Source organism: Kogia breviceps, chromosome 12 (genome assembly GCF_026419965.1).
Source record: "Kogia breviceps isolate mKogBre1 chromosome 12, mKogBre1 haplotype 1, whole genome shotgun sequence".
Classification (NCBI taxonomy): Eukaryota; Metazoa; Chordata; class Mammalia; order Artiodactyla; family Physeteridae; genus Kogia; species Kogia breviceps.
Window position 1 is genome coordinate 30,480,768 of NC_081321.1, and position 15,360 is coordinate 30,496,127.

At 34.7% G+C, this 15,360-nt stretch overlaps 1 protein-coding gene across 1 annotated transcript in view; it reads right to left on the bottom strand.

Annotated features, from left to right (window-relative positions):
- CPNE8 (copine 8) overlaps positions 1-15,360 on the bottom strand; it is a 249,780-nt gene that overhangs the window by 171,745 nt on the left and 62,675 nt on the right. Inside the window, 1 exon segment of the mRNA XM_059082256.2 lies at positions 3,395-3,498. Within this exon segment, the coding sequence (XP_058938239.1) occupies positions 3,395-3,498 (104 nt within the window).

Sequence of the window (15,360 nt, forward strand, 5' to 3'; positions counted from 1 at the left end):
AACTCTGCCAATAAAATGGACAACCTGGAAGAAATGCAGCAATTCTTAGAAATGCACAATCTGCTGAGACTGAACCAGGAAGAAATAGAAAATATGAACAGACCAATCAGAAGCACTGAAATTGAAACTGTGATTAAAAATCTTCCCACAAACACAATCCCAAGACCAGATGGCTTCACAGGCAATTTCTATCAAACATTTAGAGAAAAGCTAACACCTATCCTTCTCAAACTCTTCCAAAATATAGCAGAGGGAGCAACACCCCCAATCTCATTTTATGAGGCCACCATCACCCTGATACCAAAAAACAGACAAAGATGACACAAAGAAAGAAAACTACAGGTCAATATCACTGATGAACAAAGATGCAAAAATCCTCAACAAAATACTAGCAAACAGAATCCAACAGCACATTAAAAAGATCATACACCATGATCAAATGGGGTTTAATCCAGGAATGCAAGGATTCTTCAATATACACAAAACAATCAACGTGATTCACCATACTAACAAACTGAAGGAGAAAACCCATATGATCATCTCAATAGATGCAGAGAAAGCTTTCAACAAAATTCAACACCCATTTATGATAAAAATCCTGCAGAAAGTAGGCATAGAGGGAACTTTCCTCAACATAATAAAGGCCATATATGACAAACCCACAGCCAACATCGTCCTCAATGGTGAAAAACTGAAACCATTTCCACTAAGATAAGGAACAAGACAAGGTTTCCCACTCTCACCACTATTATTCAACAGTTTTGGAAGTTCTAGCCACAGCAATCAGAGAACAAAAAGAAATGAATCAAAATCAGAAAACAACAAGTAAAGGTTTTCACTGTTTGCAGATGACATGATACTATACATAGAGAATCCTAAACATGCTACCAGAAAACTACTAGAGCTAATCAATGAATTTGGTAAAGTAGCAGGATACAAAATTAAGGCACAGAAATCTCTGGCATTCTTATACACTAATGATGAAAAATCTGAAAGTGAAATTAAGAAAACACTCCCATTTACCATTACAACAAAAAGAATAAAATATCTAGGAATAAACCTACCTAAGGAGACAAAAGACCTGTATGCAGAAAATTATAAGACACTGATGAAAGAAATTAAAGATGATACAAATAGATGGAGAGATATACCATGTTCTCGGATTGGAAGAATCAACATTGTGAAAATGACTCTAATACCCAAAGCAATCTACAGATTCAATGCAATCCCTATCGAACTACCACTGGCATTTTTCACAGAATTAGAACAAAAAATTTCACAATTTGTATGGAAACACAAAAGACCTCAAATAGCCAAAGCAATCTTGAGAAAGAAAAATGGAGCTGGAGGAATCAGGCTCCCTGACTTCAGACTATACTACAAGCCTGCAGTAATCAAGACAGTATAGTACTGGCACAAAAACAGAAATATAGATCAATGGAACAGGATAGAAAGCCCAGAGATAAACCCACATACATATGGTCACCTTACCTTTGATAAAGGAGGCAAGAATATACAGTGGAGAAAAGACAGCCTCTTCAATAAGTGGTGCTGGGAAAACGGGACAGCTACATGTAAAATAATGAAATTAGAACACTCCCTAACACCATACACAAAAATAAACTCAAATGGATTAAAGACCTAAATGTAAGGCCAGACAATTTAAAACTCTTAGAGGAAAACATAAGCAGAACACTCTATGACATAAATCACAGCAAGATTCTTTTTGACCCATCTCCTAGAGAAATGGAAATAAAAACAAAAATAAACAAATGGGACCTAGTGAAACTTAAAAGCTTTTGCACAACAAAGGAAACCATAAACAAGACCAAAAGACAACCCTCAGAATGGGAGAAAATATTTGCAAATGAAGCAACTGACAAAGGATTAATCTCCAAAATTTACAAGCAGCTCATGCAGCTCAATAACAAAAAAACAAATAACCCAATCCAAAAATGGGCCGAAGACCTAAACAGACATTTCTCCAAAGAAGATGTACAGATTGCTAACAAACACATGAAAGAATGTTCAACATCATTAATCATTAGAGAAATGCAAATCAAAAGTACAATGAGATATCATCTCACACTGGTCAGAATGGCCATCATTAAAAACTACACAAAAAATAAATTCTGGAGAGGGTGTGGAGAAAAGGGAACCCTCTTGCACTGTTGGTGGGAAGGTAAATTGATACAGCCACTATGGAAGTTCCTTAAAAACCTACAAAAAGAACTACCATACGACCCAGCAATCCCACTACTGGGCATATACCCTGAGAAAACCATAATTCAAAAGAGTCATGTACCAAAATGTTCACTGCAGCTCTATTTACAATAGCCAGGACATGGAAGCAACTTAAGTGTCCAACAACAGATGAATGGATAAAGAAGATGTGGCACATATATACAATGGAATATTACTCAGCCATAAAATGAAAGAAATTGAGTTATTTGTAGTGAGGTGGATGGACCTGGAGTCTGTCATACAGAGTGAAGTAAGTCAGAAAATGAAAAACAAATACTGTATGCTAACACATATATATGGAATCTAAGGGGAAAAAAAAAAATGTCATGAAGAACCTAGGGGTAAGACGGGAATAAAGACACAGACCTACTAGAGCATGGACTTGAGGATATGGGGAGGGGGAAGGTAAGCTGTGAGAAAGTGAGAGAGTGGCATGGACATATATACACTACCAAACGTCAAATAGATAGCTAGTGGGAAGTAGCCGCATATCACAGGGAGATCAGCTCGGTGGTTTGTGACCACCTAGAGGGGTGGGATAGGGAGGCTGGGAGGGAGGGTGATGGAAGAGGGAAGAGATATGGGAATGTATGTATTTGTATAACTGATTCACTTTGTTATAAAGCAGAAACTAACACAGCACTGTAAAGCAATTATACTCCAATTAAGATGTTTAAAAGAAAAAAAAAATTCTAGCTTAGCATCCTGAGGCTTGGAATATGAGTCCACAAAGAGATAAAGGGTGCCATAGTTAGACAGAGATCCATGTACTCTATAAAGAAGCAGCTGAGAGAAACCAAGATCTGGGAAATGTCAGCCATGGGAATATATGAGGATCACCTTGGAGTATAAGTAGAACTTGTAAGAAACCTGCTGAGGCATAGGATCGTTTGAAAGAATGTCCATATATACCACCCAGCATTTCTACATGGTTAAATTAATCACTTATATTTTCAATAAACAGGTATCAGAAAATCTATAAAATGCAAAGCAATGCTGGGGATGGTGCTCAGACCACACTCTAAATAGAATTAATCTGATTTCCTGCTAATATAATCTAGTATTTAGTACATCCATAGGACCCAACTTTATGTTATGGATGTAGTCTTAAAAAATCATTTTTTAAAATGCAAGTTTTACTGGAACTTACAAGTCAAAACGAAGATTCTCTCTTTCTTCAAAAAAGTAGTCCAGAATAAATTTTCTTACAAAATCGGGATTTAAGGTATTATCAATTACTTCAGTCCTTCCAAACTGTTGAGGAAAAGAGAGAGAGGTTAAAATCAAGCCTTGCATGGTTACTTATTGCAGTATAGTGCTTATTATTAATATATTTCCTTGAAAACATAAGCAATGAATATCCAAATGACTTGGAAAAAATAAAGCCCTCAGAAAAGCTTTTAGAGATCAAATCATCCCTCTTATTCACTCAGGGAATTCAGAAAATGAGCCGTGAGTTCATTCACATTTACTGGAAAAGCAGTTTCTGAAAATTCATATAACAACAATAACACTTCCTCCACTTTTCTCCCCACTTGAAAGCCAAATCCCTTTCCAATCAAGAGAAGTTATTTCCACCTTAAATTTAAATTTATCACAAACATTCTTCCTAACCTAGTGTATAACTAGGCCAATACTTATTCTTACAACTGGAGGGCTAGGTTATGAGAATATGTGTTCATATTCAGTTCATAATCAAGCAGTCCTCTACACAGAATAGTTTTTTTTTTTTAAGAAGATGTTGGGGGTGGGAGTTTCTTAATTAATTTATTTATTTTTGCTGTGTTGGGTCTTCGTTTCTGTGCAAGGGCTTTCTCTAGTTGTGGCAAACGGGGGCCACTCTTCATTGCGGTGCACGGGCCTCTCGCTGTCGCTGTCTCTCTTGTTGCGGAACACAGGCTCCAGACGCGCAGGCTCAGTAGTTGTGGCTCACGGGCCCAGTTGCTCCGTGGCATGTGGGATCTTCCCAGACCAGGGCTCAAACCCGTGTCCCCTGCATTGGCAGGCAGATTCTCAACCACTGCCCCACCACGGAAGCCGACACAGAAGTTTATTAGCCATGTTCAGGGACAATCTTTCTTATAATCTCTTACACAATTCAATCATTTTTTTGTTTGTTTTGTTCTGCTTTAATTTTTATAGTATCTAGAGAGCCAAAACGAGACCTACGATTCTTGCATGCTTTTAAGCTACCCTACTACACTTTTGCTTAGAAAATAGAAGTTTCTCCATCTTAGGGGAAGTGGAAACCAATAAACAGAACTCCTTCCTCTCAATGTGAAGGAAGGCCATAAGGCACTGCTTCCAAAGGTAGAGCAAAAATATAAACTTTATATCTCTTTCTTTGTATTTGGCTTACATTCTTCCCCTCCTGCTAACATGGTATTCTAAAGAGGGAATTTTAACCTTTAGTTCTGAACAGCATTATGCATGCTGTCTTATCAGAGAACTCCTACTAAAGTTCAAGGCAAAACTATCTTTTTATGAGGAATAAGAAAACTACTAATCCACCATAAAGTAAAGGTCATGAGCTTATCATATAAATTGTGATAATAAAGCTATGAAACAAAATCTTGATGACAGGGACTTCCCTGATGGTGTAGTAGTTAAGAATCCGTCTGCCACTGCAGGGGACACGGGTTCGAACCCTGGTCCGGGAAGATCCCACATGTTCTGGAGCAACTAAGCCCGTGAGCCACAACGACTGAGCCTGCACTCTAGAGCCCACGAGCCACAGCTATGGAGCCTGCGCTCTAGAGCCCACGAGCCACAACTACTGAGTCTGTGTGCCACAACTACTGAAGGCCACGTGCCTAGAGCCTGCGCTCCACAACGAGAAGCCACCATAATGAGAAGCCCACACACCACAATGAAGAGTAGCCCCGACTCGCCACAACTAGAGAAAGCTCATGCACAGTAACGAAGGACCCAATGCAGCGAAAAATACATACATACATAAATTTTTTAACATCTTTATTGGAGTATAATTGCTTTACAATGGTGTGTTAGTTTCTGCTGTATAACGAAGTGAATCAGCTATACATATACATATATCCCCTCCCTTTTGCGTCTCCCTCCCACCCTCCCTATCCCACCACTCTAGGTGGTCACAAAGCACCAAGCTGATCTCCCTGTGCCATGAGGCTGCTTCCCACTAGCTATCTATTTTACATTTGGTAGTGTATATATTCTGTTCCACTCTCTCACTTTGTCCCAGCTTACTCTTCCCTCTCCCCGTGTCTTCAAGTCCATTCTCTACATCTGTGTCTTTATTACATAAATTTATTTTTTAAAAAAATATTGATGACAAAAGATTGATTATGGTTATTACTAACTATCTGAAAAGGAACTAGTTTGCAGAGGCTTATGCATTAGGTAATGTTTCATATCTTGGACCAAAATCATAAAGGCAAATCATAACCCAGGTAAATTATTAAACATTTCAAAATACTGAACATTTATTTGAACAATAATAATAATTACAACCACCATTGTGTACTTTACTTTGTTCTAAGCACTTTTCACACATTACTTTAAATCTTTACCATAACCCCACAAGGTAGGTGTTAGTAGTCCTACTTTAAGATGAGAAAATTGACGTAGAGGGTCCAAACCTAAGTCACTTTGGCTACAAAATATACATTCATTCTTTCTAGGACTCTCTCCTATTTCAGCATAGAATATGTTAGGCCCTGGGAAGATTCAACAATGAGCCTATCCATGGTTTCTAATTTTAAGGGAATGGGAATAAGAGCATGTACCAAAAAACACAAGTTGACAGTACACATGCACCCAAAAAAAGCAATGTAGAGGTCAAGGAGTACAAATCTGAACCAGAGAGAGCCTGGGCCCTCCCAGCCTTTCTACTGCCTGGAGCCAAAATGGTTTCCAGACCAGAGCAGAGAATATCAGACTAGCAAATGTACAACACTCTCAAAGAAAAACTCAGGTAGTACCCATATTCCCCAGCACCCCAATCCCTCTTGTGGATTTTAACTCAAACCCTCACTCAGAGGGAAGAAGTTAGAGTGGAATTCTCAGGGTAAGGTTCACTGAGTTGCAAAGCCAGCAACTTGGACCTAGAAGCCATTAAAACAAGCTTGTCTTAGGGAACAATGGCTTGTCAGCAACATGGGTGGCTGAGTATACTTTGCTATCTCAAGTGAAGATTAATATGCAGCCATTAAAATTTCCACTAACCACCTATAAATTATGAACATCTACTATAATATGCCTTCTGACACACAGCCCTGAAATTGCTTTTGATGATGTCACCAGTGATCTTCATATTGCTAAATCAAGTGGTCACTTCTTGGCCTTCATCACATCCAACTACTCAGCAGCATTTGACAAAACTGTCCATTCCTTCCATTCTGAAGCAGGCTTTTCTGGTTTTTTGACACCACAATGCCCTGTTTTTTCCTTCTTCTTCGATTCTCAGACATGCAATCTCTCACTGTCAGAGCACAATACCAGGCCCTCTTCATCTGTCTATCTTCACTTTTCTATTAGGTTATTTAATCTATTCTTTGGCTTTAAATCCCATCTACATGATGATAACTTCCAAAATGTACATCATCAGCCCAGATTTCCCTCTAAGTAAAGACTCATGCATACAACTATCTTCTAGACTTATATGTGTAGTTGTCTTATGGGACCACGAGAATTAACATTTAAATTTTAAATATTTATTTTATACCACAAGCACCAACCCAATCCTGGTCCTTACTGAGTCTACCCCTTGTCAATAAATGATATCACCATCTACTTGATTCCTTAGGCCATAAATGAGAGTCATCCTTTTCAACTCCTTTTTAACCAACCAACCCTACTTGTCACCACCTCGTAAATTGTCAATTTCAACTCCAAAACATATCTCACAACTGTGTCCACTTCTCTCCCTATCTCCTGTCATCAGTTTAATTCAAGATTTTCTTCCTTCTCATGGACCACCTCAAGAGCATCCTATTTCTCTTGTTCCGCCTCCAATTCATCCTCCACATAACATCCAGAGTAAACATTTGAAAAATGTAAACACAGTCATGCAATTTCACTACCCTAAAAATCTTTAATAGCTTCCCACAGTACTTCAAATAAAACCTCTTTTATTTGGTCTATAAGACTTGCCCCTGTCTACCTCTTAAACTTCATTATGGGCCAGTATCCCCTCTTTCTCTTTGCTCCAGACAGCTGGCCTTCTTTTACATCATTTTACACACCAAACCCTTCCCATCCGATGGCCCTTGTACTTGCTATTTCTTCTTCGTGGAATGTTCTTAACACCATGCTTGCATGGCTGACTTCTTTTTAATACTTTCAGCCTCTGGCTCTAAACACCCAGTCTAAAGTAGGTCCCCCAGCCCTACTATTATTCTCCTTCATAGTCCCTGTTTGTTTTCCCTCATAAAACTTATACTTGGAATTATATTAATACTTTTATTTGTTTTATATTTCCCTTACTAGACAATAAGCTCCATTTAGGCACAGAATATATATATCTGTTTGGTTCATACAATTACAAAATTAAACAAATGGTTAACTAAGGTGATTTTCAATATATTCTTCACAGAAAAAAAACAAGGAAAATTTATAGTATAATACCAATTTTGATTAAAATGTGTGTGTATGTATATATATATATATATATATATATATATATAATATGTAAATACAAAGAAAAATAGAAGTATACCAGAATGTATCAACTATATTCTAATTGCTTTTTTTCACTATGTATTTGTGGGTTTTCCTAATTCCTTGCAGTATATTTTACTTTTAAAATAAGAAGCATAATACTTTTAAGCAGTGTTCCAGTTTTTTAAGTCATTCAGTTATGAAAAGTGAAAACTGGCAATAATAAGAAATCCACAGATAAATTATGATTAGTTCAGCTCATGGGAAATATGTTGGTTCTTTCCCAGAGGATGGAATATATTAGCTATCAACCAAGTGATTCATCTTCTTGACTTGAAATAAAATTTAAGTCTTAGCTAATGCTACCACTAAATAAAGATTTTCTAATTCTTTGGAAAATGTACAGCTGCATATAATTCTGTTCAGATCAGAGAGGGTTAAAATTTTGAGGCAAGACAATTACTAAAAATATTTGTTAATTGTACACACCAGAAACAGCTACTTTTGAAAGAATTGTGATTTGTATCCTAAAACATCTTTTTCTGAATATCAACAATACTAGGTTGTCAGAAGTACCTACAAGCCTGATTACAATAACCTCTGGCACAATGAACATATCTAAATATGAGGACAGCAGAGCAGTTTAACATAATTATACAGTATTAAGTTTCCTCATTTCATAAATTGAAAACTGTTAGAAAAAAAATTTTTTTACTTACCAAGTGTGAAAGTTCTCAGTCATTTGAAAAAGTATGTAAACTGTTAATTGTGTTAGAAAATAAAACACTGTTTCTTGTAAAACTTTAAGCAAAAAATAAAAAACAATTCACAATCAAGTCATTGAAAAATTTCCTTTGTTTTATGCTTGAGCTAATCGGATAAATACCTGCTTTTCCAATTTAGGAACAAATCTTACAGAAAATAACAGAATGGAAATACTTCTGATTTTTAAATCAACTAACTGTTAAACTCCTTCAGAAGAACAGTACTGGAAAGAACATTCAACTATTCATTGCACCAAGCAAATGAACTCTGTTATGAGAAAAATGTTCAAGAAGGTTTAATATATGGTGAAGGCCCAGAACAATCACCCAATCTCACATTCATTTGTCAACTAAAATGAAAGTGATGAAGAAAAAAGGTCACGTGGACTAGTGCACATCTTTATTTCAGTTATTAAATTAGAATTAAATCTTAGTAGCAGTGATATATAGAGGACAGTCTCCAGAGATTAGACAAGAAGAGTAGATAAACTGAATAGTGCAGATAGAATATTAAGACAAAGTAAAAAACAAAAAAACAAACAAACAAAAACCTAAAACAAAAACAAACAAAAAAACCAGTCAATTTAGGGCTATACATATCTAACCTGCATAAAGGATGCCAAGTGGAAGCATGCACAAGTGCACACACATGCACGCACACACACACATGCTCACATACACATACACACACAACCAAAATTGAAGATTTATATTCTTAAACACTTCCTCCTGGGAGTTAAACACTGGGATTACCAGAGAATCCATGGACCTTTTCCTCTGAGGGAAAAAGATAAGAGTTCTGTCATGTAACTCTTTATCCAAGACTTTTTTTTTTTTTTTTTTAACAAATCAGTGATCTGAAATTCACTTAATTAAAAGAAGACAAGTAGAAAATCTGAAGATTTTGTCTAGATCTTACATTATTATAGATGAATGAGATGTAGTTATAATGTACATAAACAGAGAGAGAAAGAGAAGTAAACTGACTTCCTTCTAATATTCTTGGTTAAGACAGAATATTTTACATAAGGAAATTTCATTCACTTTTGGGGATGTTTTATTTTTAGAAATGAACCTAAATCAATTACCATCAAAAAAAGAACACCTTGATTATATCTCTGTAATTATCACACATAAAATATAGACAAGACTAAACTCCATCAATTAAAAAAATTATAGTATTTTCAAACTTAAAACATTTAATATTAAATCATGTTTTTAAAAATAACAATAATGTAAGGAACTGTTTTTACTATGTCATTCATGGCTATTAATTCTGTGATTAGTGACATATTTTACCATGTGAAGAGATTAAAAAAATGGACTCAATTTATCCATGAGGTCTTTACTAGGGAATATGGGTTAATTTTGTCACATACCAGTGAGATTTTCATTTATGTGAGAAAAATATTTTTAAACAAATTGGGCAGATTATTATTTTAATCTGCTCAGTTATTTTAAATTAGATTATTTTATTTAGATGATTACCTAAATTTAATTGAAATAAACTTGAAAAATGTATTCAGACTAACTCTGAAATTTTTGAATATTTAAAAAGCAGTTCTATAGACACGTGCAATAAATGTTGTTGACTGGCATTCACTAAAAAGTAGGCAGTAATTAATTTCATATACTCAAAACTAATTTTAATCAATTATCTTAAAATTCCTCCAAATCAATAATTCCTAGATTTTTTTTTGAATTATTAAATTCTCTTACTGCCTTTCTTTATGATGCAACACTCTTCCTCCCCTTCCTGAAATTACTGTATATAAGACAGATCTTCAGGATAGTTTCAACATGGAGATTCTTAAATTCTCAATGCTTATTTTTGTGAGTTTTATTCATTTTAATTTTTTGTTGAGAACTTTACAGGAAAGTAGAAACATGCAAAGTTAAGTCTACAAATTATTTTCATTCAAAAGGAGTCAGAATAAACTTTTAGTTCCGCCTATGGCAAATTAGGTTGTTTCAGACCAACTTTTCCTGAGAACAACTAAAAAAGTCAAATGAAATATTAAAACAAGGTTTTTGCACGCACAAGAGAGCTAACAAAAATTTATAAATTGTGGAAACAAAAACCTGGAAAAAAAGAGAAGCAAAAAGAGGAGCCTTGTAGGACCCTGTATTTGAAAAAGAGAAGCCAAGTTGAGCAGAAATTTCCGCAGTCTCATCCACCTAGGAGAGACAATGGAGTTAAAAAAAATACATGCATGCTCATTCTATATTTCTTTTGACATTTCAATATGTTTTTAACTTTTTAAAATAGGGATTAAAAATAAAGTAACTAATGTTTGGGGTCAGGATCTCCAAAGGCTACACCAAGGAGTAAAGATGAATTACAAAATTAATCCTCAGGAGGAATAAAACTCAACTTAGGGTCAGTCAAATCTTTAACTGGATTACAGTGTATTTTTCTAGCCTAGCTGTCTCCCCAGAAGCAAAAGTAAACCCACTCTGAAGAAATATAAATTCATTCAAAGCCTCAAGTTATCACTAATTGTTCCTATACAATATCCAGCAATTATTATCAGGTATGAGAACTTCTACTTCCAGCTCAAATGGAGTCACTTATAACAGACAAATACCTCTGAGAACCAAAAAGGGTAAATAAAATACAAAATTATTATTTGATATTATTGTAGAGATGCAAAGACAGCTAAGTGCTGAAAAGCCTAATGCTGGAGAGAAGGGAAATTAATGTGAGCCCAACTTTTGCTTGGAACAAACAGTGACAAAGAAAAGAGAAAGTCCAGATAAAAATGGAGAGAGAAGCAAAGCCAGAAGTCTCAGCAACAATTTGCCATACTTTTGAGGACTGTATAACTAAACAGAGGTAGGAGTTTTGTGAAGCTAGAAAAGCTGTTTGAAACCAAATTCCTTTCAAATTTCAGGAAAACTAAAGGTATCGAGGTCCAATTACATACAAAGTTACCATTAAAAAGGAGATTAGAGGACAGACTAATACCCCTACTGGAAATGAAAGCATGACAAAACATATACTAAAAACCAGATCTAAACTGCAATGTAGTACTTCAAATGGAGATAAACACATAAAGAAAATTATAGAAAACATGAACAGCATAAATCAGAATTAGAAACACTGAGAAATGAGGTGATAGAAATCAAGGAAGAAATATATGTAAAATAAAACACTTTAGAAATGAAACAAACTAGTAAGGACACAGGAATAAATAAGTGCAATACATACTGCCTTAATACAAGTTAGAAGGAAATTTTTGTTTTTAAGAATCAAAAAAAAATGAAGAGTTGAGAGAAGGTAGCAAATTACATGAAGAAAATCAAAGCAAAGAACAAACGAACATTAAAAACAAAATTCAGGGCTTCCCTGGTGGCGCAGTGGTTGAGAATCTGCCTGCCAATGCAAGGGACATGGGTTCGAGCCCTTGTCTGGGAAGATCTCACATGCCACGGAGCAACTAGGCCCATGAGCCACAACTACTGAGCCTGAGCGTCTGGAGCCTGTGCTCCACAACAACAGAGGCCGCAATAGTGAGAGGCCGCAATAGTGAGAGGCCTGTGCACCGCAATGAAGAGTGGCCCCTGCTGGCCACAACTAGAGAAAGCCCTCACACAGAAATGAAGACCCAATACAGCCAAAAATAAATTAATTAATTTTAAAAAAAGAAAGAAAGAAAGAAAGAAAGAGAATTTGAAATTCAAAATTCCCACAAAGAAATAGTCAGGCTCAGAATTCTTTAGCAGGAAATTTTTCCAAACATTTAACTCAGACATAACGTTAATCTTTCACATATTCTTTCAGAGAACAGTAAAAGAGGAAATATTTTCAAACACATTTAATGAGTCCTATTTAACCTTAAGAACAAAAACCAACAAATTTATGCCAAGGAAGGAAATTTATAGATCAATATCACTCATAAATAACATAATGCAAAATTCCAACAAATATTAGGAAAGCATTGTAAGCAATATATTTAAAAGATAATATATCATGAATCATTTGGATCATTCCAGAAATATATTTGTTTTAATACTGAAAATCAAGTAATTTACCACATTTACAAAATAAAGAAAAATCATATAAACATCTCATAGATGCAAATATATGAAAACTTTAGCCTTAATATCAGGAACAAGACAAGGATGCCTCCTATCACCACTTTTATTCAACACTGTGCAGAGGTAGTTGTCAGTACAATAAACATCATGATTAGAAAGGGAAAAATAAAACATTATGTTTAGATTACCATAGTGTATGAAGAAAATTTTTAAAAATCCAAACTATTATTAGTAAGTTAAGCAAAATTAATTCAATTATCCAAAAAATAAAATGACATTTTATATACTACAATAATAAATAAAAATGAGACATGACAAGTTATATTGGCATCAAAAAATATCTAATCATTAGGGACATATACAATTAAAGATTTACAAGACCCTTACACAAAAACTATAAAATATTATTCAGAGAAACTAAAGAAAATTTAAATAAATAGAGGAGTATCCGTATTCATGGACTGTATCCATATTCATGGATTTTACATACTTCAATTCTCAGAAATTAATCTACAGCTTCAAATCAAATCTCACTCTGTGTGTGTGTGTGTGTGTGTGTGTGTGCGCACATGCACACATGCATGTATGCATGTATATGTGTATAAACTGACAAATTCTAAAATTTTGTGGTGATGTAAAAAGCTAGGAATATCCTGTAACAGTCCATAAGCCAAATCTGGCCTGCCACTTGTTTTGTAAATTAAGGTTCTTTGGGGCATAGCCCTAATTAACCATTCATGGATTGTTTATGGCTGCTTTTATGCTACAATAGCCCCAGAGAACATAGGGACCACTCAGTCTAAAATATTTACCCCTGGCCCCTATTTGTATCTTGTCCTTTACAGAAAAAGATTGCTGACCCCTGACCTAGAAAACCTTGAAGTAAAAGAAAATAACTACAAAGTATATACAACTAGTTATTAAGATAGCATAGTATAACACAATAGAATCCTCAACAAGGATTTAATCATTAAGTCCTCACATATTTAATTATTTCATTTATGTCAAAGGTCATATGATTTACAATAAAGAAAGAAAATCTCTTCAATAAATGCTCTTGGGTCAATTTGATACCATATGGAATCAAAGTAAATTTTACCTCAAATCATACACAAAAATTAATCCCAGAGGAATTGTAGGTCTAAATATGAAAGTTAAAACAATAAAACTTCTAGAATATAACACCATTGTGGCCTTCAAATAGAAACATTCCTTAAACAGAACAAAAGCACAGATCAGAAAGGAATAAATTGATATTACAACCTAAATTAAAATTATGAACTTCTGTTCAACAAAATATATGGTTCAAAGAGTTAAAAGCCATGCTACAACAGGAGAGAAGATACTAGCAATACATAAGCAACAAAAATTCCTATCCCAAAGGCATAAATAACTCCTAAAAGTCAGTAAGAAAATAGGCAAAACACCTGAACGTGCACTTCATAGGAGGATACCCAAATGGCCATTAGGCCTATCAAAGGGTGCTCAGCCATATTAATTATCAGGAAGTTAAAGTCCAAACAAGATATCTTTATATTAACCAGAATGGAAATATGTTTTTTTTAATTAACAATACAAAGCACTGGCAAACATGTACTGCAATGACAATGGCACGTGGAAAATTCTAGAAAACAGTTCATCAGTATTTACTGAATATGAAAATATGCATACCCTGTGGCTCAGAAATTTTACTCCTATGTGTGCAGACAATAATAATTTACAAATATAAGATCTAAAAGGCATGTAATGGAATGTTCTAACCAGTTAATCATAATATTCAGCAACTGTGAACAATCCAAAAATCTACCCAGAGTAAAATGGATAAATAAATTGGGATATATTCATAAAATAGAAAACCATACAGCAACAAATATGAACAAACTATTGCCACATGCATGGATAGATTCCACACACATAATACTGAGTGAAACAAACTAGACACAAATACATATATAATATATGATTTTACTTATATGAGGCTTAAAAATAGGCAAAATTATTTTATAGTGCTAGAAGTCAGGATGCAGTTTAATTTGGGAGGAAGAAAGTGCACAAACAGAATTCCTGGATGCTAGCAATATTCTATTTGTAGATGTGGGGAGGTCACATGGATGTATTCGCATCTAACAAATTCATTGTGCTGTATGATGTGTACCCTTCATCTGGGTATGTCTTATTTCAATAAAAAGGTATACTAAAATTAGAACAGGAACACAGCCATTAAAAAGTAGGAAATTATGCCATTTGCAATAACATGGATAAATCTTGAGGGCATTAGGCTAGTGAAATATGACAAAGAAAGACAAATACTGTATGATCTCACTTATGTGTGGAATCTAAGAAAACCAGTCATAGAAACAGAACAGATTGGTGGTTGTCAAGGGTGGGAGGTGGGAGAAATGTGCGAAGTTGGTCAAAGGGTAAAAAACTCCAGTTATAATATAAAGATAAGTAAGTTCTGGGGATGTAATGTACAGCATAGTGACTATAGTTAACAATACTATATTGCACATTTTAAAAGTTCTCATCACACAAAGAAAGAATATATATACACATATATCAAATCATTATGTTGTACACCTTAAACTTACACAATGTTCTATATCAACTACCTCTCAGTAAAGCTGGAAAAATAAAAAATAAATAAAAGCCAAACAGGAAAAAATAGTTTGAGAAG